This window comes from Opisthocomus hoazin, chromosome 23 (assembly GCF_030867145.1).
Source record: "Opisthocomus hoazin isolate bOpiHoa1 chromosome 23, bOpiHoa1.hap1, whole genome shotgun sequence".
Taxonomy (NCBI): Eukaryota; Metazoa; Chordata; class Aves; order Opisthocomiformes; family Opisthocomidae; genus Opisthocomus; species Opisthocomus hoazin.
This window is the reverse complement of record NC_134436.1, coordinates 11,655,756-11,680,883: the sequence shown is the minus strand read 5'-3', so window position 1 is coordinate 11,680,883 and position 25,128 is coordinate 11,655,756. Positions and strand designations below refer to the sequence as shown.

The following is a 25,128-nucleotide window of genomic DNA, read 5'->3' as shown; positions in this document are numbered from 1 at the left end:
CGAGGACCGACGTGTGCGGAACGGTCAGCGTGGCCCGGGAAGGGGCGGCAGGAGCGCGCGGGTGTCGAAGGGCCCGGCCCCGTCTCTGTGTCGGCTGCTCCGTGCTTGGCGCTGCCGCGGAGCTCTGCAGCTCGCCCGGCGCTCGTCCCACGGCATCCACCCTGCTCCCTCCGGCGGGGTCCGGCGCGTCTCGGTGGCAGCCGTGGAGCGGAGCCAGCAGGGCTTCTCCGCAGCACCGCGCACGCAGCCGCCGTTTGCGCGTTACGCAGGAGAAGGAGACGTTTTTCCGACTGCTCGTGGGAGGCACCCGGCTGGCTGCGCGCGACTTGGTGACTTCCAGCCGCTGTGGCGAGAGGTGAGGCTGGAGGGAGACTCGCCCCAGGGACGGGCTTCAGCAGTGGACGAGGAACCTCAGCTTAATCTTTAATTCAGAAAAAATAATTCTGACGTGAATCAAAGGCTTTTGGGTCAAGGACTAACGAAACAAGAAAGTTAAGACATCAAAACATTGTCCAACGTTGTTTCCCTTTAAAAGAGCACTGGAAAAAATCAAGGCTTTATTTGAATAAATGTTACACAACATTCTTTATCATTTACTTCTCAGGAAACCTTAAAGGGTGAATCATATTTTCCTCATTCAAGTCTACAAAATGAAAGAGGCATAGTGACCATTCAATATACAGACAAGAAGGTAGCACGGAGCAAAGCTTAAATATTAAGCAACTAAAGCAAAAAAGTGAAAAGCAATACATTACTGTAATTCTCTGTCATTAGAATATCCCTGACAATTCCATTTCCAAATGAAAATCTGGTTTCAGACAAAACGGCCGCCCTACCCTCTGTGAGAACAAACGCGCGTACAGCTCGCTGCCCTGTCTGCTGGCACGCCGCCTGCTTACACACCCCTGTTCTCCAGCGCCGAGCCCTGCGTCTCTCCGTACCCGCGCGGCGGCTCCGCCGTGCCCGGGCGGGCGCGGGGAACGCCGGGGGTCCCGCCGGCAGGCGCGACTGGCTTCTCCTCACGACGCCCGCCAGCCTGCACGCCCATGTGCAACAACCCTGCTGCGACGGACCAGGGCCCTTTTCCTGAGCAGAAACTGGTTAGTGCCCTGTTGTTTGGGGGCTTCCTTTTCGTTTGGTTTCTCGCGTGTGCGTGGATAGAAGTGGAGTTTATTGGGCCGAGACCGTCAGCCGCTGCCAGCGCAATGGGGTCTGGGCTCCGGAGGTGGAAGGCTGGCACGTACACGGCATCAGGTCGCCTCCCCTTCCTCAAATCACACGTCTCGTTTTTCCTGCGTGGTGGTCAGATCTCTGGCCACGGACAGGACCAGACCGCTGATCCTTTTCAACCGGTGAAAAGGAAAAGCACTGTAGAAGAAGCGTTCGTCTTAAATTAAAAAAAATATTTGCAGCTTCTTACGAAAAATGGTGGCATTTGAACCTACTGCACAGTGTCGTACAGCTGTTGGTTAAGAAGTGGGCAGTACGTGTTCAATTTCTGGCCTTATGAACACAGAATTTGCCTCTGGAAATCAGCAGCCGGACCAAGCCGAAGCAGGGGCGGCCGGCCCCGGCGCGCGTGCGTCGCCGACCCGCCCAGCCCTCGCCTCCCCGCTCCGGCCGCCGGCCGGGGGAAGGTCCAGCGCCAGGCGGCGGAGAGGTCTCTGGGTATAAACGATCTAGACAAAGACACTCTGCATTCCCCACTCCAATTAGAATATTCGTAAGGGGGAAAAGAGTTTACTACAAGCCTTCTCACCTCTACGGAAACAAAAATTTGACTTTTAGTAATCATGTGCACGTAAATCCCCTGCTAAGAACTTTGTAAGAAAGTTCTGTGAGAAAGTGTGCACACCATGTCAAATAATCAGTGACAAATAAATTAATATCTAATAACTCCATATTTCAGCAGCGTGTCCAGCATTCACAAGCTCCACTGAAACAAGTCTCACCAAACACCTTTGGGGCAGGGAATACAACGGATGAAACCCACTGGGTTTCTTCTTTTTGATTTACAGCTATTCGAAGAAGTCAACGCAAGTCAGACCAACAACCATCAGAAGCACTAACGAAACCTTCGCTCTACGAGTTACCTATCTGAAAAATGTTTGTGTCAAAAGGAAAAAATGAACCCGTGATTTGAAACAGAAACGCCACTCCATTTGTCACTCCCCACTCGCGATTCCCACCTTGCTCTAGCACGACAAGCAAAGCGCTGCTCTTTGCTGTAGCCCTCCCTGCCGCTGTTCCACGACCCTCAGTTCCCAGAGTGTTACAAAAGCAGAAATAAAAGGCAGCCATACTCACACAGAAGGAGCTTCCCCGTAACACAAAGAAACACGGAGTTTGTGGTCACTGTCCTTTGCGTCACCTCTATGGGAAATATTGGTCTCGCGTAGCAGGACTGTTCATATTTCACAACACGGTTGGGTTTGGACATGCTTTTGATCACAGATCACAGCTCTGCTAACACCTGCACTAAACACTAACTAAGCCTCATAGGATGGAAAATTGCAATGCGAAAGTTAAGAATGAAAATAAAAGTTCCAAAGTTACAGTCAGCTTCCCAGGCAGTTGGCTCCATCACTGGCACCGATCAAAACATACAAACGGGACTGTCACGTTACAAAACCCCAGTCATTTGCAGTGATTCTTCATACTGATAATTCAAGTGGTTCCTTGCATGTAGGTGTCATATAGTCTTTAATAATTTCATGCGTCATTTATTGCAAAAAAGTTTTATAAAATATTTCCTAACATCTTTTTAAATTTTAAAGAAAATGTACATTAGGTACAGGTGCCTTAACAGGTTGCGAGGGGGAGCTGTAACATATTCACCCCCTTCCCCCTCCAAAAAATGTTTACTGCTTGGTGAAGAGTTCCGAGGAAAACCAGGACAATTCCGTCTCCGATTTCTCCCAGTCCTGACGAGCTGGTGCTCTTCGTGGCAGTGTGGCGAGGTTCCGTGAGACCAGCAGCGGACTAGTGTCTCTGAGCTGAAAAGGGGAGAGAGGGGCAACATGGTTACACGCCCATCAGCAGACACCGCGAGGCAGCTCGGCGGAGCTTCCTGCGTTGCGTGCAGAAGACAAGAGAAAATGTTTACGTTATCACAAGACGTACCCAGGGGAACAAACTCCCCAGCTGACCGCAGCACCCCAGCGCTGGGTACAAAGCACACGGCCAACGAGAAATCCTCCAAAACAAGATCGATGTTAAATCAGCATCATCTATCCATGAAGTCTTGCAAAGAGAAGCTTCTACAGCACGGCAGAGAACCACGCTCTGCACGGAAATATCAAAAATCCCGCACAACGCTGGCTGGCAGCGCAGCCGGTGCGGCCGAAGACCCGCACGCCCCGGCGCGAGCTCGGCGGCACCGCCGCGAGCCAGCGAACTTCTGCGGTCCGCCACGGAGCAGGCGAGACCCGGGCTGGGTCAGGCCATGCGAGCGGGCCCGCAAGGCGCAGACGGCCGTACTCTGCCAGAAGGTGCTCAGCGAGCAGCCGGCGCCTCACCCCTCCCACCGACGGCTGCACACCGACGCTGGCGACTCCAGAAGCGTCACCGGGCGCACCGCACCCTCTGTGACGCTCCGGTTTTCCGTTGTGCCAGCAGCCAGTCTCAGTTTATGAGTCTGAAACCAAGGCATCGAGTATCCAACCCCAGACCTAATGCCTCCATGCAGTACCGGATCGAACTTTTTAACGCTAACGAAGATCACGACTCCTTCGTGCGAGCCAAGGTCCCTTTCGCAGCACCTGCCTGTTCTCCTCACCACGCCACCTCCTCTCCCTGGCACAAGGAGCTACAGCAGACGCGCGCGCATCCCCGACAGAGCGGAGCAGCGGACACCTGCGTGGGCCGGCGTTCCCAGCGACGTGCAGCGCCTGCTTGGCTTCAAACACGCGCGGTAGCTTCCCTGTGGGCTCAGGCACACCTGGAAGCGAAGCGTGCCGGGGAGCGTCGCTGCCCCAGACCAGGGCCCGGGGAAGGGACGGCTGGGAAGAGCAGAGGGGACAAACTCTCTCCTCCTCGAGGAGCGGCTCCTTCGCTCTGGGCTCTGTGCCCTCAGCACGCTTCTCACCGAGATCTTCCCGCACACGCTGGCAATTCTTTTCCTTGTTTTCAGTACTAAGCTTCTTTAAAAAGATTAAAAGGTTACTAAATTCTTTCCTGATTTTCCTTTCACGCGTCGGCAAAGGCAGGAAGCCGTGCCTCCCGTCGCAGCCCACAGGGTGGATGCTCCCAAGGTGTGACCCACACAGCAAAAGGGTCCGAGGATCGCTGCTCCAGGAGACAAAAGCCTGTGTTTTAAAGATATTTTTTTTTTTTACCTTAACATTATACCTATCAAGTTATTCACTCTGATCATGTAATGCAAACTTCCAGCAGCAAGGCTGCAGAGGACCTGCCAGTCCCACGGCAGCGCCCAGCCCGCAGCCCTCGGCAGGCACCGCGAGGGAGCAGCAGGGCTCGCCCACTGGGGCACAACGCTGCCGTTCGGAGACCGGGGGCAGGGAAAACCCAGTGAACAGGAGCAAAGAATTCATGAGTGTTTAAAACAGAAAACAGTTCGCCGCCTCGCCTGCCCGGATTCGTACCAGGTGTGCTGCTTCTGCTCTTCAGAAAACAGCACACCACAAAAAGACGCTAAAAACTGACCGAAAACTCGGATACCGCCTCTTCTGAGCTTCGGCTGGACCTCTCCAGCAGAGTTAGAGGGAAGTGACGCATCGCTTAGCAAACAAGCTAGCAGTCAGCAAAACAAAGTCCCTACCCATGCAAACACCTACGCAGACACTGTGCTGCCCACCGAGGAATGCGGTGCGCAAAGCCCGAGCGACGCTACGGAGCTCTGCTGGGCCAAGTCACCGCCTAGAGGAGGTGGACTCTGGAGCAGTGGACTGTAATTCACGGGGACCATCACCTTTCTGCGTTTCAGAGTAAAAAAAGCAAGCTTTGGGCACTGTCTGTGCAACATCGACAGCGTTTTGCATCCGCTGTGCAACGCAGGCTGCGACGAACCAGAGGTTTCCACCTCCTGGAGAACGCCAGCAGGCGCGCAGCGAGGCAGACCGCTTGCCATCGCAGCAGTACGACCGGCGGCCAGATCCAGTCAGTCGCTACTTGCTCCCACGTCGTTGCCTTGCCTGGCTTCGCACAACGTGAGACCCACGAGCTGTTCCTCCCCTTTCTCGGGCGTGACTCAGAGGGGCACCAGTCCTCCCCTCCGGGTAACAACCGCAGAGATGAGAGGTGCCGCCTTCTGGCTCTGTATCCTCACACAAAGCTACGCGCGGACGCTACGGTCGCTGTGGTCAAACTACCAAGAGCTCCTTTCTTGTGGTAATTAAATTTGCTGAGGAGAGAAGCAGATGACTCACACTTGTGGAGTATATTGGAGTTTCTTTGTATTTTGCTTCTCATTCTTTATTACAAGTATTATAAAAACCGCTCCCACTCGGTCACTCAGTCTTTAAACTGAAATTCAAGGCCTGCTTGCCAGTGGCACTACAATCTTTGTTGAAGCGATTATGGGGTGGAGAAAAACTGAGACAACAGAAGGTGAAAGAGCGAACGGAGCAGTTGCTCTCACGGGTGTTCTCATCTGGAGGCAAAAACCCAGGATCAAAAACAGATGTCAAAAGATAGGTTTACTCAGCGTAATAGTGCTCCTACCTGTTGCAGGCTCTCGCTCGCCCATACAGACCAACCACAGGCTCGCTGGCTGCACGGCCGGCCCAGCGAATGAACACGGAGAACGTCCTGTGGGGACCTCTGCACGGCCCCAGCGCAGCCAACTGCAGCGCTGCAGCGACGGAGCCCGGCGCGGGGAGCAGAGCCGCGGGCCGGTCGCTGTGGGGTGCAGCAGCCGACGGGGGATGGCTGATCCGCCCGGTCACAGCACCGCCGGTATCTTACTGACTGCAGGCGAGCGACGGCAGAGCCGGGGCAGGGCTCTGCGGGGACGTACAGCACGCCAGCAGCAGGCTGGGCGCTCGTCGAAGCGGTCTCACCCGGCTGCGGGAGAGCAGGGCCTCGCCACTACAGCGACTGCCAGCACCGAGAGTCAGCGTTCGGGGACGCGCGGCCGCGGGCTGCTCTGCGGGCAGGCGTCACGGTGCTGCGGAGCCCGGGCGGCCAACGCGAGAGCTTCCGCCATCCCGCGCGTTCACTGCACCCAGCGAGAGCGGCAAGCACCTGGCCTCCTCTGCAAAGGAGAAGCAGCGAGACGACAGGCAGCCGTCGGGAGGAAGAACAGGCAGCCCCGAAGGACACGGAAAGTAAAAACAGCAGCATCTCCGGCCACACGCTGTGAGGGAGAAGGTACAGAGCTTCTGGGGAAGCAGAGAGCCCCGGTTTAAAGGCAGCGTGACATACACGCAGCCTCTTTAGGGGACTGATACTCTCGGGGTTCAAAACTACGCAGCAGAAGAAACAGCACATGGTATTCTGCTGCCACGGATTCACATTTTAACTAGTTGGGAAGTACTAAAACAGGATTATCTTCGTTGGGAAGTGTTAAAACAAGATTATCTTCCAGACAATCAGCTACTAAACAGAAAGCAGAACTGTTGCATTCCTCTACAGCCCAAGACCAACAGGGGCCTCGGCTACCAGGAAAACCAGGCGCAGTGACACACGGCCTTCAGTTCACACGCCTGATCCTCCGAGCTACGTAACGCAGTATCCAGAATTCCTAAAACCCGGCCAAAACCAGCTTCTGTATGTAAACCTATCAGAAGAGATTCGGTCCCCAAATCCCTCAACGCTTGAAAAATCGCAAGGAAAGGTCCTTTTTCCCAGCAGAATCCAACCAAAAAATATTCACTGCTCAAAACCTTCAGCGATGATTTTTAAAGGCAACTTTTATGGAGACAGAAATATTTTTGGTTTGGTTTTTCCCCTAGCAGAAATAGAGGGAAAACAGGTTTGGGTTTTCTTTTTTCGGGGGGCAAAGGCAGAGGAGGAGCTGAGGTTCTAAGCTTTCTCCCTCTTGTTTCTGTTGAAGGACTCATTGGAAATTGGGAGTCATTCGAGAGCTTTCACAACACATTCCCAGCGTCTTTGATGACGTCCAAACTAAATGAGCATCACGAAACAAGTAAGAGTAACCTGATAATAATTGTGTTCTGTTGCTCAGACTTCAAGCACTTGTTCTCACAACCTCTAGCAAACACATTTCTTGGTATTTTTACCAAAAAAGTGTGTGTCTCGGAGTCAAAATCTCTGCCTGCTAAAGGAACTCTGCCGGTGGCCAAAAGCACACAACTTTGTCGTCAGTCACCCTCCAGCTGAGGTTCCACATGCGCCAGCAACAGGAGAGCAAAACTAACGAGAGCATTCCCAGCAGCAGCAAACAGAGAAAGGCGCCGCACCACATTCACCCGCGTTCCTGTGCGAAGCACGAACGGATCTTAGGGCTGATTTTAGTGGTTGCGTCTTAGAAAAGCTGAGATGATACGCCCCGTACTAAAATCAGTGTCAAGATGCCTTCAGTTTTAGACGAGTAGAGAACCAGATCGCATGCACCAGCCCACAGTTATCTCTGAAATGCCATTCCTATGGATACCTGTGTGCCTGCTGAAGGACCACGTCCGGTCACACAGAACAGCGGGAGGTTCTAATCCTCACCGAACGGCTTTGAGAAGTCCACGTTTTGTGGATTTAGTTCCTTTTCACCAGAGCTACAAATTACCAAAGCTTGCACCACGTGCTTTAAAATTATGAACCGCTGCAGAAGTATAATCAAACACTAGTGTTTCCTAAAGCCAAACAGAAACACTAAATGTTATTAAACAAAAAAAATAAAGATGCAAAATCAGCATTTAAGTAAGTATTTGCTCGGAATTGTATCTGCTTGCTTTACTGCCAAAGCACGTACCCTCAAAAACAGGCAAGGACAGTTCTGTCACCAGAATTACGCTGCGTTGCTGCCGCAGAATCTTTTAGTGATGGTAAAAAGGTAGCGAGAGCACAGCTCGCCGTCCAGATCACAGACTCATCGCACGTGGCTGGCACGTATAAGATTTTTCCTTCTTCATATTGCATATTTGACATCAAAACCATTAGTAAGCAAACATGGAAACTGACCTAGATCTGTTTTTTTAAAACAGCAAACCCCACCCTAACTCAGAGGTGACATGGGACACACACGATGCCATCCAACCCCGATCTGGCATAGCAGAGGCCCTGGCAGGAGACGCAGCGCAGTTTTACCACGCGTGGAAGCGAAGGACTGCCAGGTCCACCACTAAACCACGTTCTCAAGCCCCACATCTACACAGCTTTTGAACCCCTCCAGGGATGGTGACTCCATCACCTCCCTGGGCAGCCTGTTCTGGTGCTTGACAAACCTTTGGTACAGAAATTTCTCCTCACATCCAACCTGAACCTCCCCTGACACAACTTGAGGCCATCGCCTCTCGTCCTGTCGCTGGTTACTTGGGAAAAGAGACCAACCCTCGCCTCGCTGCACCCTCCTGTCAGGGACCTGTAGAGAGTGGTGAGGTCCCCCCTCAGCCTCCCCTTCTCCAGCCTGAGCAGCCCCAGCTCCCTGAGCCGCTCCCCATCAGACTTGTTCTCCAGCCCCCTCCCCAGCCTCGCTGCCCTTCCCTGGACACACTCCAGCCCCTCCATGTCCTTCTCGTAACGAGGGGCCCAAAGCTGAGCACAGCCCTCGAGGTGTGGCCTCACCAGTGCCAGCACAGGGGCCCGATCCCCTCCCTTCTCCCGCTGCCCACCCCATTCCTGAGACAAGATACCTCTTTTCCTGGTCTCTCCGTTGGCACAAGCACAGGAAATGGGAGTTTTCAGCCCTGCGCTGCAAACACTGTCTGGGAAGGTTGTGCAGGCATGCACGGCCATCTCTTCCTCCTATATTTGTCTCCCTCTTAGACGTGCAAGGTGGCTCAGGTCTTCTAAGGTACAAAAGCCCTGGTCCTACCAACGACATCCATTTTCCACACTGCTGCTTCTCGTACTTCATGCCAAGAACATCGACTGCTTTTTCTTGGCGAAAAAAAAAAGGAGCCACGGCTGTGAGTTCCCTTCACCGGTCGGAACCTGGCACTAAGAGCGCCAGTGCTGTCCCGGGGAGCGTTCTCCCCCGCCGCCGCATCTGCAGCAACACCACCGCGCCGCCGGGAACAGCACGACAGCGAGCCGCTCACCAGGGCGCCGTCTCCACAGCCACCTCTGGGAACCGCTCTTTTGCCTTGTGTTTGCAGGAGGGCAGTTGTGTCGGCTTAATTTAAGGAAAAAAATCACAAATTAATCAAAGTCACAGTCTGGATTGGTATACGCATCCCAGGCATTACAGAAGACAGACTGGAGTGTATGAGTAAATCATAGGAAACGATAAGCTGCTATTAGGACCTAACAATTAAAAAACACTATTCAGAGATCTTTCGGACGCCGGGATGAATCACTGCCGTTCAACAGGAGTTTTGTGAAACCTCATCTAGGTTACCGTGACCAGTTCTCGCCAGCGATGTCAGGGCAAGGCGAGTTCAGACTAGACCAGGCGCAAAGGAGCGTGGGAAGACGAGCAGGGGACGGCAAAGCCTCCTCACCAGGGGATCTTCTTGTGCCTGGCTAGGTGGCCGCACGCCGTAAATGCACCAACAGGACAGCCCAGAGGCAGCTGCTCAGCCAGCACGCGAAGCTGTCACAGGGAACAGCAGCTGAGCCGGTTCAGATGTTGAATAGGAACTCGCCGTCGGGACTGCTGAGGATGTGTATCAGAACAGAGGTGATTCCCATCAGAGGTTAATTTGAAGCTGAATACTCGCATCCCGATCTCACAAGGCTGGATGCAGTGGCTCTTTCGACAGCTTCACAGCCACCGCCAGCCGGCAGTGCCACAGGCCTCTGCCCGTCCTGCTGTCAGACGCGGGCGGTCTCCGAGCACCACAGCCACGCCAGAAGCAGCTGCAGGCAAGTCACTTATGCAAAACCTCTGTTGTCATTGATACTTTATTTATAGGGATGATTTTACTATATTATTGCAAGTATAGCCTGTCTGTATCCCCAAAAGTTACGCTACTACACCCTATCCTGAAAAACCCACAACCGCACACCTAATGTAAGCACAGCTTAACCTGCTAAAACCCCATAGCAAGCCCCTCCATTTCCACAAGATGAAATGGATTCTGGGTGAAGTTCGGTTCAGCTGATGGCGGGACAACGACACACGCTTCACCCAAATCATTCTGCAAGCTCTCTGAAACAGAGGGGCCCTTCTCCCTTCCGCTGAGCTGGCAGTGACGTGTCATTCGCAACCAGCCAGCTCGCAGGGCTGCCGCCAGTATCCCACCTAGCTCAACGCGCCAAGTTCCGCTCTTTTCAGTCAGGTTCCCTACGACCTTTCCATTTATACCCTTAAAAAGTAAACTGAGAATAAGAACGGAAAGATAAAAGCACCTCAGCCTTTAACCACTACAAACTCTGTGCTGTAACTTCACTTTCAGGGTTGTTTTTAACCAGTATACCCACACTTTCATCGAACGGTTTACGATACAGAGCGCTGCCACGTTGCTGCCCTTCTAATCGCAAGCTCACCCTGCTTCTAGTTCACAGACCTTGTCTGCAAGTCAGTGTAGTGATCCCACTGCCCTGACTGAACCTGCTCACCCTCGCAGGCATTTATTAGAGCACGGTCATAAAGAGAGGGATGAGCTGAAACAGCCTTTCGCTGATCGTCAGCCTCCTCCTTTCCAGAACTCTTCAGCTAACAAGGCAGCTCTATTTTTTCACTGCCCTTCGCAGAGCATGCGTGAGGACAGATGACCATGCTACTGAGGGCTAGCTACTAAGATTTATTTTCCAGAATTCATGTTCCGATTCTACTCTGACAACTTCAGCGAGAGCTGATGGAAGACGTGAATGGAGATCAGTCTCAGGACGTAGGAGAGTTAACTAGAAACAAACCTACAGCTAGCAAAGCAAAAGCAGCTCTTCTCACTTCCTCACTTCCACTGATGTGCTGTTTCTTAACCTAAAAACATTTAGAAATTACTAAGTGTTTTACAACATGCTGGACAAAAGTCAGTCTTGTCAGCCCTGCATAGCTGACCTAAATCACCCCCACGACACACGCCCCTCCGGTGCGGCAGCTGCTAGTAGGTAGGTTTCAAACCAAAGACAGCACTAGATAAAAACACTGTATAATCAGAGATGATTACCTTATTTAAGTGTTGGCATAAAATTACAACTCTGATCAAAAAGTAACAAATATTGGTTGATTTCCTGTAGAATGCCACTTCAGAGAGACAGAAGCGTTTCCCATTTGCTTCCGTCCTCGCTCATGAAGCGAGCGCACCTTCAAACACCCCTGTCGAAGGAGACCTTTCGGAATAACTGCTCTCTCCCAGAACTTTTCAATGGAAGCTGAAGCTCTTCACTAGAAACTCACCGCCGTTTGTCTCGCTTCCCCCCTACGCTGAAAGGCCATACGTACTCAGCAACTACACGGAGGAACTCCATCAACTCAGAAAGCCATCGCTGGCAATTTACTCCACTAAGCTGACGGGAAGCCGACAGCCGCTCTTGCTGCCAGTGTTTGCCTGCTCCAGACCCAGCCCGCTGGCACCGCTCCGTCGCGCAGCCGCAGCGTCCTGGTGCTGCCCAGGCGTGCTGCCGCCGCGCTCACTGGGCCGGTCACCCTGCCGGGCAGCAGCCCGTGCCCACCGGCCGGCACCGCTGGGAGCGGGCGGGCGCGGGGGCTGCCGCGGCTGAGCGGCACGGAGCGCTGCCGGAGCCCGCAGAGCACCCACGCCGCCCCAACCACGCTTGCTCACCGTAACCGGACTTTGCATTGCGCCCGACACCTCCTCCGCTGTAAATTCTGCTGTACCTAGAGCGTTAGCTGCCTCAAGTGAAAAGGAAATCATGGCCCAGCACGAACAGGGTATTTTCAACCTCATGTAACGTGGTGTTGTAAAAGAAAATAAAAGTCTATTGTTTTGAGACCCGTTAAGTCCGAAGTGATAACGCACATTCACTATAAAACTCAGGAAAGACTTAAAAGACTGATCAGCTACAAACCAAAACTAAGGCTCTTGAAATGTCTTTCATAAAACAATCTAAAGAAACCCCTTTTACACTGGTGGCTCTCCCATCTTACCAGCAAACACCTGAGCAAGCTCTGACTACGTCTGCTTCAGCACTATTCTAACTTCATAGGAAGAGCACAAAGCTTCCAGGTCTTAAAAAAAAAAAAAAAATGAACCATGTAAATACTGATTTTACCACTACTTGGCTCAGAACAGCTAACTTCTAACCAGTTCACTTGAGCTTCTAAACCCCAAGGAACTCATGTAGACATCTAAACCATTATATGGGTCCTGACTTCAAAAAGTAGCCTGCTTGGTAACAAAGTACAGCTTATTTACTTAAACAGAGTAACTGTTTCTGTTTGCAGGAAAGAATACATAGAAGTGAAACAGGATTTTTTTTCAATTTTTTTTTTCCACATTATGAAATTTATTGTGTGTTTATCACATTCAAAAAGCATTGACTAGTGGTCTGGTTTGGTTTTTATAACTGTTAGAATGCCAAGGTAAAGCTGGTATATTTGGAAGCTTAATTAGCGCCTAACAGACTACTGTAAACTTGAGGAAAATTGGAACGGCCATGTATTTGACACTTCAGACTCCCAATAGTTCTGTGGGCACCACGGAATAATTTAAAAAGGTAGAAAGAAACTGAACGCTTTGGAAAGACCAGACAAAATCACAAACATACAAAATTTCATCTTAAGTTAAAAAGATTAAGGGTTTGATGATTAAATCCTTACTCCCATTTTCATGTCTCTTTAAAATCTAATTTCAGTCTAAGCTTAAATTTTCACATCTGTCATGATTGCCTGCATGGGCAATTACGGAAAAAACAGGATGAGAACTGCTTTGGGATGAACGCCGAGAGGTTCTTCACAAGGCCTTGCAAGGCTGAAACAGGAGTGGGCTGGAGAAGAGACAGGAATTCACATGGTCAGGTAAGGACCAAAACTAGAAGGAAAAACGTAAAGTCAGTTGCATGAAAATGCCCCAACAGTGAGCGAGAGACATGCAAGAGGAGCTGGAGTAACAGCGGAGAGTGGGTCTGATTAAGTTTCGATAGATGGAGAAAGCTGAGAACGTTTCCCCACTGTGCAAGCGACACTATCCGCAGTCTTTGTTCAAATATACGGAGCAAAATCTCGCTAAGGGAGAATCTGATAAACCTGACGGCCCTCTACAGAGCTAGCTTTGAAACAAGAGGGACAGGCAATTGCTCAATCTCGAAATTAAGGCTGAAGTATACCAACAGGGCTTTACACCAAGCGGTTATCTTTAAGAATGCGTGAAAAAGGACAATTTACTTTTTAAAAGGGTGTCCTCTAAATACGGCATACATATGAAGTACTCTAACATCCTGGATTTGTTTTTCAAAGCTTTTTGAGAAACACACACAAATAATTCAGATTTAGTCAATTTTATTTACAGTTTGTTTTTTTACATTTCAGAGCATTACACAATTACATATTCTCATTTTCTGACCTGCAAACAGATACCTTAAACGGAAATATTTAAAAAAATGAAGTTAGATACATCCAAAATGCAACAATTACACATCTGACAATTCACAAAGTGTAATTTACTAGGACGTATCCTAAGAATTTAGGAACAACCAGTCAGGAGAAAATCTGACCAATTTCAGCAATCAATTATTTACACATTCAAAACAAAGCCTCTCTCAATCTAAACCTCCAGGCAAATGGCCCGAAAGATTTCTTCAGGAAGAAAGACCAGAAGTCACGATTCACACCTATGCAGCATTAACAGCCCTTGATCCCAAACGCCGAGCAGCCTCTCGGCTTTGTCAGAGCTACAGGCATCCCTCTCAGCTTCTCAGACCCTGAAGTGTCAGACGTGTGCCCCCACGTGCATAGAAAGGCCGAGTGTTCAAGTGGTCACTACGATAAAACCCCATTTAATCTGGTCTTTAAGTTCCACGAATTCTTCTTCCTTAAACCTTCCAGCAAGCCGCCTGACGCCGTTCGGACTGGCCCGCGTGGACCGGGGCGTGCCTCCAGAGGAGGGGGAAGCTCGCCACCAGTTGCCACTGGCCAGACTAAACGCATCAGGGGCTATTTAAAATAATCTTTAAAGACCATTTAGACAAGGCTTACATTTCTACACTTCCCTGATGGGCCACCTAAAACAAACAAACAAAAAAAAAGTCACAGCTACTACTTTCATCCCTCGTGTTAACCCCTTGCCACACAGCAACTACTTATATACTGGGTAGAAACTACTAAAAAAGTCCCTGCAAATAAGCTGCCTTTCAGCTGAGGCTATGGCTCCTATGCATTGGGTGTTTGAGGAGTTTTCTTTTTCTTTAAAAAAAAATTCTCGCTTGAAAAATACCGAAGTTCTCACTGTAGGCTAATTTTGATTGCATGTTCAATTTGTTTAACTGCCAAGAAACCGCTACAAATGGAACGACTTGAGTATAAAAAGAGCAGTCAACCGAGTGCAACTTCTGACCTGGCCAGTCCTTCACGGCAGTCCCCTAACTAGGCTATGAATTTTGCGGAGCCTCCAGATCTCTTGCCTACCTTACTGTCCACGTTCACGTTTCAAACTGCGTCAGCAGGGCCCGAACCTCGGGAGTCAGCTGCTTAGCAGCCTTCGCTGCCTCTGTGACGGCCTTGCGGTAAAGGCCCTTTCTCTTCTTATTAAAGCGCAACTGGAAGCTTTCTAAAAAGGGGGAGAGTTGTGCAAGAGCGAGAAAAGATGTTGTTGTGGAGCCGAACCACGAGATGCGAGCCTCCTGGCGAACTAAGAGGCCGTTATCTTTCCGGCTCACAGTTATGGTAAGAACACGGGCTGGCCACCAAGGGAAGCCGTAAATCTTGGCCCAAACAATGTCCCCTACGCATACGGTCCTGCCATCTGGTGTGACACATTTAGAGACGTTTTTGGAAAACACTTCCGTTTTCAAGGAATTACTGAGCTTTTTCTCTTCCTTGGAAGAGGAGGAGGAGGAGGAAGGTGCATGCATGCTGCCTGGAGGAAAATCAAAGCTTTCAGTAGAGCTACACTCGGAGTTGGTAGATTTCAGATCATCTGTGCTATCACTACTACACACTGACGCACTGGAAGAGTCAGATTTCTTTTGATTAAGGGTCATGTAAACCGTTATATTGCTTTTGCTGCCTCTCTTGCCCAGTGTCTGGTGTTCATCCTGATCAACAGTTACATGCACTTCACTCGTGTCCTGAACCTCACCGCTGGCCTCTTCAGAGCCTTTTGAGGGGCTCTGACTTTCTGAAGGGGCCTCACCTGCTGAGCGGGTGGAGGAGCAGCGAGACTGGGGCTTAGTTGCCATCTTGCCGCTCCGTATTTTCTCAAGTCCTGTCTTGAGAGAAGAGTCATTTTCTTCATTCCGATACCTTTGTGGCTTTAAACGCAATCGGGGTGGGAGGGAACCTGAGCTGGTGTTCTGAAGACGCCGTGTGAAGTGGACCTTTGAATGTGCATTTTTGGAAGAGGAGGTTGCACTCTGCTTCTTTTGTGCCTTTTCTTTGGCCATTTTCAAAACTTCCCGAGCTTTTGCATGATCCATGTTTTTGCTCTGGAGAACTTTTTTTGTGTTTAACTGCGCTTTCGAAGTATTTGCTTGTGCAGAAACTTTAACTACTCTGCTTCTGCTGTGGGCAATATTTGAAACCTTGACCACAGCGTTCCTTTTCTGGCTTTCATTTTGGCTTTTTCCGTCCACTTTATGGTCAGTCTTAAGTTTTTTATTCACAGTAGTCACACTCTCATTTCTTCGCTTTTTATTATCCTCATATTTTGAAGAGTCACTTGCATTGCCACCTTTTTTTATTTCTTTTTTTTCTGCAACAACACTGTTTTTGCACTTGTCACACAAGACCTGCCGGGGCCGTAGTTTGATAGCATTCATGATCGAAGTGGGTTCCTCCCTGTACATTTTACGCTTGGGCCGCTTAATTTTCCGGGGCGGAGGCTGAGGTATTGACTGGTTATACGTGTCCCTGATAAACAAAGGAGGAGGATATGGCGCTCCCTCATGAAACAGAGGAGGTGGCTTCGAAGTCCATAGGCTTTTAGCTATGCTAGGTTCCGACGGCTGCGCGAGGGAAGAGTCATCAGGGACTGCAGCATTCGATTCACACTTCACCTGTGCCTCATCTTGGAATGCTTTACTCTGGAGCTGCATGGCTTCGGGTTTATCCTTGTACTCCCTTTTAGGAAATATGGTCACAGGGATTCCGTGGGGTCCAAACCTTGAAGAGAAGAAAAAAAAAAAATAAAATTAAAGGTTTTGAGCGATCTTTTGCTGCATTTGAAAACCTGTCCACATTATGCAGCCACCGTTTGAAAGACACGAGTCCTGGGAAAATGAAAGCTTCGTATCTGCCTTATGGAAAGCTTTGAAAAAGCAAGATGGCAAAACCAAGTCAGTAGAGAACATGAAACGCACGTCATTTATCATCAGTTCCTCTTGCATCAACAGGAGGCTCTGAAAAGGCAACAAAACGTATCGCCTAGAGACAGCAGTAAAAGAATTACTGCTTACAGACATACAAACCACACACTCATCCCATCAAATCTACCCCAGATTAATCTCCATACAAAGTCAACTTATGTGAAGAACGCCTCTGCAGTAACTTTTACAAAGTCCTTCCACTTTCAGCATGGCACAACAGGCTGGATACGTTTCAGGTTTAATCGCGGCCCATACGGACTGTATAAATACTTGCACTGAACAGAGTGCCATCACTCTTCACCCACAAAAGATTAGCACTCGATCATCCGACGCATTACAGCCCCCAACCTGCCAGCCTATTAGTTTGAGTTTCTCCTGGCAAAACTGCCCTTATTTCAATGCTGTACAAACCACTCTTCCCTGTTTTGCGAGCAAACGGTATTTTAAACCTTTGCCTAGGTTTCTCCAAACAGCTCTAGATCTCTGCTGCTCCGCTTGACGCACGCAGGACTTCTCACCACCCTGGTCAGCTCTAGAGGAACAGAATGAAAAAATCCCCAGCATGACTGGCATCAGCTCAACTTTCCTACGGTAACAGAGGCAGCACGCTGCCCAACAGGTGACCAACGCTTTCTGCAAAGGACTGTGCCAAGGGAAATGTTTTATCAGTTTGCAAGGCACGATGCTTGCTCTCTCCTAGGTGAGATCAAAGCATAAACCACATTAATTTCGCAACGCCGTACCCTTCAGTCCCCAGAACAAGGCCAAGGGCACTAGCAAAGCTTGCCCAGCCCGCCTGCTGTCCCACCCCACCACGTCCCCAGCCGGGGCAGCAGCTCCCACCCACGCGCCCGTGTTTGGCTGAGATCAGATGGTCTTTCAACAGTTTGACCTTCACGCGGTAACGCCGCGACAGACAAGGCTGCAGTTCAAACCCCAGACCATCCACCCTGAGTTGTTAAACCCACACCGTTGTGTTTATCCCACCCACAAGGCTGCAGTTCAAACCCCAGACCATCCATCCCAAGTTGTCAAACCCACACCGCTGTGTTTATCCCACCCACAGCCCACCGGCTGGAGCACGAAGTAACGCCCCGAGGCCTGTCCTCAGGCCAACGCCAGCCCCGCCGCAGCACCCTCCCACCTGACCGACCGCGGTTTGTACGACCCACGGCTGCCTCCCAGCGCAAGGTGAAGCCTGAGCCGGCCGATTCTCCGTTTACACCCCTGCAAGAAACACGTGGTTTACACAAGGGCCTACACAGTGGCTTTATTTTTTCAAAACTGGTTTTGAAAAAACATCATCGTGTGTTGGAAGCTTCTTTACAGTCTCCACCAGTGAAAACTGTCACTTGTTTGTCCTTTTGCTTATCTGTTGTCTCTTTTTACACTCAAAAGTTGCAACTGAAGCAAACCACCCACCCAAGATTAAATCACCCACCCAGTTTGCACTTCATTAGGACAGGAGAACAGAAACAGCAGACAGCCTGAGCGAGGGGCATCCAGACAATTCCGCCACCCTAACAGAGACAAGGGAAGCTGGGCATGTGACGACTGCCAGGTTAGTGCCAGCAGGGCACTGCTGTTACCCTGCTCCCAGGTACCGTCACACCCTCCCCTCTGAGCTCTGGAGAGGGGCAGCAGCCCGGGGGGACAGCTGGAGCAGCTCTGTCCTCGTCCACGGGCCGATGATGAGTGTTCCTCACCACAACACATCCTACCACCCCACAAAAGTCCGTTGCTGAGGTTTGGGCCCACTCCAGTCGCACTCCACGTGTCCCTCCAGAAACGCGCAGCCTCACTAAATGCAGTCTGCTGCACCAGCGAAGGCTACAGAGGATGATACACATTTGGCAGCTGATACGGGCATTTCTCCAGCCTACAGTCTGGCACTAAACCACAAGGGACTCACTCCTAACTAAGTTTTAAGTTCCCTGAAGTTCCAGCAGTCCACCAAGAGTAAAGAAGTCGCTTTTCCACAAACACTTTTTCTTCCACCAAGGGTTACGAGTAAGTTATTCAATTCCAAGTAGTGCTTTAAAAGAAACTATCGGCTGATAATAATTAAATTAGCAATATTTTCAGTGTTACTTGCATCAAGAACTTCAGCTTCTTTAAGAGCAATATGATCCAGATCCCGTCTTTCACCACCTGATAGAAGATTACAGGATCTGGGAAAAAGCTGAGAACAGTAACTCCTAGACAGGGCAGGATCTCTGCTGTGCACATCTCGCTCCCAGGCTAACACCGCAAAATAGAACCAGACGGGAGCGTGGTATCGAACGGGCAAAGCCCATACGGAAGAACACCACTTACAGCTCTCTGCACTGTCTCCAGAACTGCCTTTCCCGACCCCTCACAAGACATTCCCATAGTCCAAAGCACAAGCCTTTCTTCTAGAAGACACTTATGCTGGCTCCGTGTTAGGAAATTAAGCGTTATTAGCAGTGACCAGGGAAGAAGCAGACGAAGAGGACTGTAAAGAGGTTCTCCAGAAGGGTCCAATTTAAGTACTTCATCTCTCTTTCCCTAGCTTTTTGTTCTACTGCCTCACAAGCAGAGTCAGCACAGTTACCACTCCAAATGCATAGAAAAGCGTAACGGAAAGCTCAGCATATGACTGATACCATGAAGGCATCAAAAATTAATATTGCACCTTAGACTATCCTTCCCTTCACACATCTGCACAACACAGGCCAAACAGGGGAAGAACAGGACAGCCGAAGTGGAATTTTCGTCTAAGATGCAAACCTGCTTCAGTAAGACACAAAATCAACCCAGGCTGAATCTCTGAAGGTGGAGTCTGTCTCACAAAAGGTACTGTCTTAACAACTGAACTAGAATCTCCTGCCCCTGCTGACCTAAAAATTAACGAATTGTAGAATTAGAGAACATTCACAGATACCGTCTAGTACCAGTTACGTGAGAGCAAATGAAGACAGCATTCCTGTAAACGTTCTGTCAACACATAAAGACAAGACTAGTCAAGACATAGTCCACCTGAAGTACAGGATAAATCTGGCAAGCCCAGACTGAGCCCAACTTCCAGCCGCTGAATGCACGCTGTCTGCTCTTTGGCCCCATCCAATAGCAGATTGTGTCCATAAACATTCAGTTTTCAGATTATCTGTGTTTCGTCCCTGGTGAACGAAGATCTCCAGCTATGCAACTTGGAAGAACGATACGAAAATTGAGAAGAGAGAACAATGGCAGAAAACCTAAGGAACGAACCATAAACGATACGGGAGAGAAGAAAGAAAAAGAACAGAGTAAGAAGAGAGCGAAGGCAAAACGGAGAATGGCGTATTTTTCTTAACAGAACCAGCAGAATGAAGATGTGATCCTAACAAACCTATTCAAGACAAGGCAGGACACAGCATCTAATTAGTTCAACAGCGAACACAAGTACTTACTGCATACACTAGAATTTCAAACCCTAGTGTCGTATGTTTAGCTGGTGGACCTTGAAGACAAGTTCTTCTCATACAATCACAATACTAATTTTTGTTACACCAACTACACATTTGAAATAGCAAGGAGTGCCATGTGTATGCAGGTCAGACGTAAAAGTTGCGAGAGCTAGCATTCGGGTCATCTACTACAGAGATGAAGATGGACCAGAAGACCACCACATCAACGAGGCTAAGAAATCCAAGCAATACAGCTCAGTTGTATCATGACATTTATTGATCCACACGTCAGTCCATGACTGGGCAGTAGAAGATCACCTCTTAAAAGCAGCCATTTGAGTTACGCTACATCAGTGAGACTACCTGTCTATTTAGCTGCTCACATGTTGCATGTTTAAGTACTATAAAGAATCGCCCCGTCTTGTACTCTAACAAACTACTTTTTTTTTTTAATATAGTGGATCCTGAGTATCCCTTGTCCCTACTATAATACTACTTTCCTCCAGAAAAGGCTACTCCTGGGAAGACGTACTCCAGTTACTGTTCCAGCTGTTCACTGTGCAGCCAAAACATTCCAGCTGTTCACTGTGCAGCCCGCTCTTGCACAACATACATAGTTCTACCTCAGACTGTCACTTGAAGGAATAGAAGGATTTGTTGATGGGGGCTCTAGAATTGAAGTGTCAGGAAAACCAAACTAGGAAACAGGTATTTCAACCTAATTTAAGGCAGTTCTGGAAAGCAGTGCACTGCTGCTTCATACCAGCTCCCAGTTTGAACCAGTTTTCCATGTTGCCAGCTTCCCCTCCTGCAACGGTGTCCTGGCTCGTTTTTCCTTTGAAAAGGCACCTCTAAAAGAGAGGACGGTTGGCACCCATCCTAAGAAACTTCTCTCCAAGAAGCTTTACAAGTAACCAGAGCGATCGGCAGGCTCTAATCATGTTTCTGCTACACGTATCTCTTCAATATATGTATGTATTAAAGACAAACAGCCACAGGAGTATCAGGAACTATATTTAAATAAGAGGCTAATGGGGCAGACGAGATCAATTCTGGCAGCCCAGCAATCCTTACACCGAGAAGAGCTTTCCACTGACTAGGGTATGCAGAGACTGAAATACGACAAAATCGGCCAGGTTTCATTTCCAGTTTCCCACCTGCAAGGTAACGAATAGGTAGCCACGGCATCTTTTGCAATTACGTAAAAGCTAGTTTGGGTATCAAACCTAGAGGCCTGGCACTTAAAGCCATATAGAATTGTATTGCAGACATGCAAACTTACATAATTCAAGCAAACACGTCTTCAAATCCAAATTCTATAGCAGAATTACCACAACGAGTACAACATTACTATTCAATTTGCATACAAAACACAGCACAGTTACAGATTATTTCTAAACATGAGATAAGGAACAAATCCCATTTAAATTCATAACCGTATGTACATAAACATCTAAACAATATATCCTGGGGCAAAGCGTTTGCATGTTACTAGGTAGAGTCCTAAGTGCTCACCTTTAGCCTCCAATGCCTAACTTCCACTTCTTTATGAAAAGAAACAGAAACGACAAAGGCCCTCGTTCTGCCAAGCGCCAGAGCAGAGAACCCACTGAACTGGTTCGGAAGCATTTCACGTCTGTCTGCACACACACAGAATCAACGCCGACAAAGCACAGCGACTCTCAGGGCTGTGCCGAGTGGTAAATCACGTCTGCTGTAAGTGACTATGATCAAAACTCCTCTCCGCCACCAAGCCAGACTACAGGAACCTCCGATCACCTTTTTGTGCGTTGCTCTTGTACTCAGTATCATCCTCAGTGTTTTGCAAAAGCCAAGACCAGCAACCACTGAAGCGGTTTTTATGACACCGATAAAAGTTCAAAGACTCTGAATGCTGGGAGTATAATACGCTGAAATAATATAGAGCTAAGTATATATATTTCATGCTTGTATCTAAACTGAGGGTTTAAATTGTAATATCCAATGTAATACACAACTAGATTATAGCTATTTGAACGCAAAGTATTTCAGAACACCTCAAAATAACCTGTATTCAAAACACAGATTATGCAAAAACCTATTTTTAATATAAGACTTACTTGGTGTGATAAAGCACGATAAGGAACATGTTGCTTTAAGCCGCAGGCACCTTACTGAAAAAACCCACACACAGAAGCCAAACTATCAACTCAAGGGTTTACTCGCCTCCAGGGCAATGTAAGACCAGGCTAAACAGACTTGAAAATGCATATTTGATTTAGAGCTCTAAAAAGATGGCAAAGGACTGCAGCGTGAGTGAGGCTTTGGAAACAACACATCATCAAGAATAGATGTTGCCTCACCATCACACTCGCAGCACCCAGAAAAATCTGGTTAAAGAAGCGATACTTCAAACTGAGTAACATGACAATCCACATCGAAGCAAACTACTAGGAAGCATAATTATTTACTCAACGAGTTGGACTAATCAACGTTAAGCTTAGTGTTTTTCAAGCAGGTACACTTGCCTGAAAGACAGGCTCTTGTTTCTGCTGCTCCTTCAAGGCCGAGGAAAGACAAGAGCAGGGTACGCGTAGAACCGAGTTTGAAAGAGTATCTCCAGAACAGTGCCTAGAAGTATCCACAGCAGCAGCCAGTTTTCATCCTTCCTAACCACTGCCACCTGGGTCTCCTACTGTAGCCCTCCCAAAGCAGAAGCCACCTAACAGGTAGCAAACAATATGCAAATATACCAGAGGCTGTATTAGCTTACAGTACGTCTCTCCAACTTCGACGTCCTTTGAAAGACTTCAGGAAACTTCCGGGAAACTGAATCACACAAGTCCATGTAGTCAGGATGCTGATGCAGACTGAAGAATTATCCACTGTAGATACAGAACCACCTCTACGTTGATAAGCCTGAAGAGCATGCAGGTGGTCTCCTAATCACTGCTTTCCCCCCGCAGAAGTGGGAAGGTACCCCTCACCTTTTCCCTGGAAAGGATCTGCAAGTGAATTCACAGAATTTCCAACTTACAGAAAACTGAGGGAGTTCTACCAAGGATATAAAAGTGAACTTTAAAAGATAGCATGCTTTAAGTTTAGGCTTCCTGCTAACTACCACGATTTTACCGGCACGCTTATAAAGCTTCAGATCTGTTTAAACTGACATTATCTTTTTATTTTTATGTCTGTTGGCATTATTAGTTTCAAGTGTTAGTTCTGTTTTAAAGTAGATGCTTTGCTGGTATACTTGGAAGCATTACACAACTGCAAAACTTTATGATTAAGATAAAATACTTTGAACATACACCTCAAGATCATCCACATACCAGTCAGAGCCAGGACACACGGAAGAGAATTACGCTGTTTGTTAACGGATGAACTTCCAGCCGATTCAGCGTTGAGATGGACCAGACCCATCAGTCCCATAACAGTGCAAAGAAAAAAAATTTCAGGGCATACTGAAAATTTCACCTCCATCCTCTGTCTCTCAACACTTCAAGCTACTCTTAGCAAGCGATGGCAACCCACGCTGCCGGAATACAGAAGAGCGTACCGTAAGACAGAAGGACAGTTTAACCATCACCTGCTGCATCACAGTCCAACAAAGAGCCGTAGTAGACTACAGATACTTTCGGAAAGGAAAGTTTGAGCTGCCCTGTTGACCAACAAGATTAGGCATTACTGGTTCGAGACAAGTCACACTCCTTGTACTGGCTCAAAATCAGCAGCAAACTGGCGAGCATTTTCAGTGTACGCAGCAGTTATAACGTGCTTCATACCTATACTAGCAAAATGCTAAAAGCTAGTGCAGTTCTGTTAGACATTTTCACATTTCAGGTGGAAACGTGGAAATGAGTAAGCCTTTCAAAAAGCAGTTGAAAAGGGACCACAAATAACACTCCATAAAGTTTTAGATGTAGATAGAGACACAAGAGAAAGTATTTTCATATAGAGAAGCTCAAACATTACAGAATCATAGAAAAATTCAGGTTGAAAGCAGTATCACAAGGTCTTCTGATACAGCCCTGTCCTCTCAGTGAGGCTAAATTTGACACTATAGCATTCAATATAACCTGTCGGTCACAAGCAAAGTATTTGTAATTTACTCTTAACCACACACACTCACATCGCACCTGTGCTTCCAGTGTTCTGGGGATAAAAGCAAGTATCAAAGCAGTGCGATGGCTGTTCCTTAAAAGCTAGAATTTCACCAAGCTACCTTTACATCTGAGAAATAACAAAAGAAAACATGTGATGAACTGTAGGAACACCTTTCAAACAGAGTGTAAGTTTTTTTAAAAAACAAAAACGACACACACTATGTGTATCATAGAACATGAGCACTTCCACAGAACTTAAACCTTCCCCAGGCAAGGACGACCAAATGTTGCCCCTACTTATGAAATGAAGCTATTAGTAAAGGAGAACCCAAGAGCAGGGAGAAATGTGCCACATTTTTTCAAGTGAGGCTTCTGCTGTTTCCTTCTTGCATCGGCAGATCCTCCATTTCTCAACTTGGGAATACCTTTTTTCCCCCCTTCCCATCCTGCTTGATGTATATGGTTACAACACACTAGATTTACCCTGTGGAGTTTATACCAACAAAACGCAAGCATAGATAGACCACAAGTTTCAAGAAGTGCTAAATGTAAATGCTGTAAAGATCTAACATGTTCTACAGATTAAGACAACACGAACTAAAGAACGGATGCAACAGTTCATTATTTATCCTTATTCTTTTGCAGTAGAAAGTTCAATGAATAAATCGAGAAAAGCGTAGGATTCAAGAGTTGCCAAGAAATAACGCTGTAACTGAAAACTGCTACTAGGATTCTAAGCATTTGAAGCTCTATAAAAGCTTATTTTCATCATATAGTTCATGCATACCTTGCTGCAGGAAGTCTCATCTTCCACAACCAAACCCCAATTAAGATATTTCAAACACCTGTCTACTAGCAATACACTGGGCACCTTTTGGCTACCTAAGGCTTTTAGGTCACAAAACAACTTTTTGCTCCCCCTTTCCACCGCAAGCACCATTATGATCACACACGAGTCAGAAGGGAAACAGTTTAGAGAAAGAGACACACGTCCACCACATCTGTAGGATCAGAAGCAAAATTTCAGTCAAACGATGAAGCAACAGAATGTCCAAGTCCTGACTGTTGGCAAAACAACAGAACGTAAACTTAACCCCCCTCCTCCCCTTTATCTTTGGGAAGGGGGAGGG

General features: G+C 48.3%; 1 protein-coding gene across 3 annotated transcripts in view; it reads right to left on the bottom strand.

Moving 5' to 3' along the window:
- Window positions 1-283: 283 nt before the first annotated feature.
- Window positions 284-25,128, bottom strand: part of PWWP2A (PWWP domain containing 2A) — a 29,037-nt gene continuing 4,192 nt past the window's right edge. Inside the window, exons 2-4 of one of the 3 annotated variants that reach the window (XR_012766077.1) lie at window positions 15,333-16,300; window positions 2,308-2,996; window positions 284-421 (exon numbers count right to left, since the gene is read on the bottom strand). Coding sequence is in view for 2 of the 3 variants with exons in the window: in XM_075441955.1 (XP_075298070.1) it covers window positions 14,620-16,300 (1,681 nt within the window). In the remaining variant the exon portion in view is untranslated. Of the gene's footprint in view, window positions 422-522; window positions 2,997-13,469; window positions 16,301-25,128 lie in introns of those variants that run through there. The other 2 variants (XM_075441956.1, XM_075441955.1) reach the window with 2 other exon arrangements.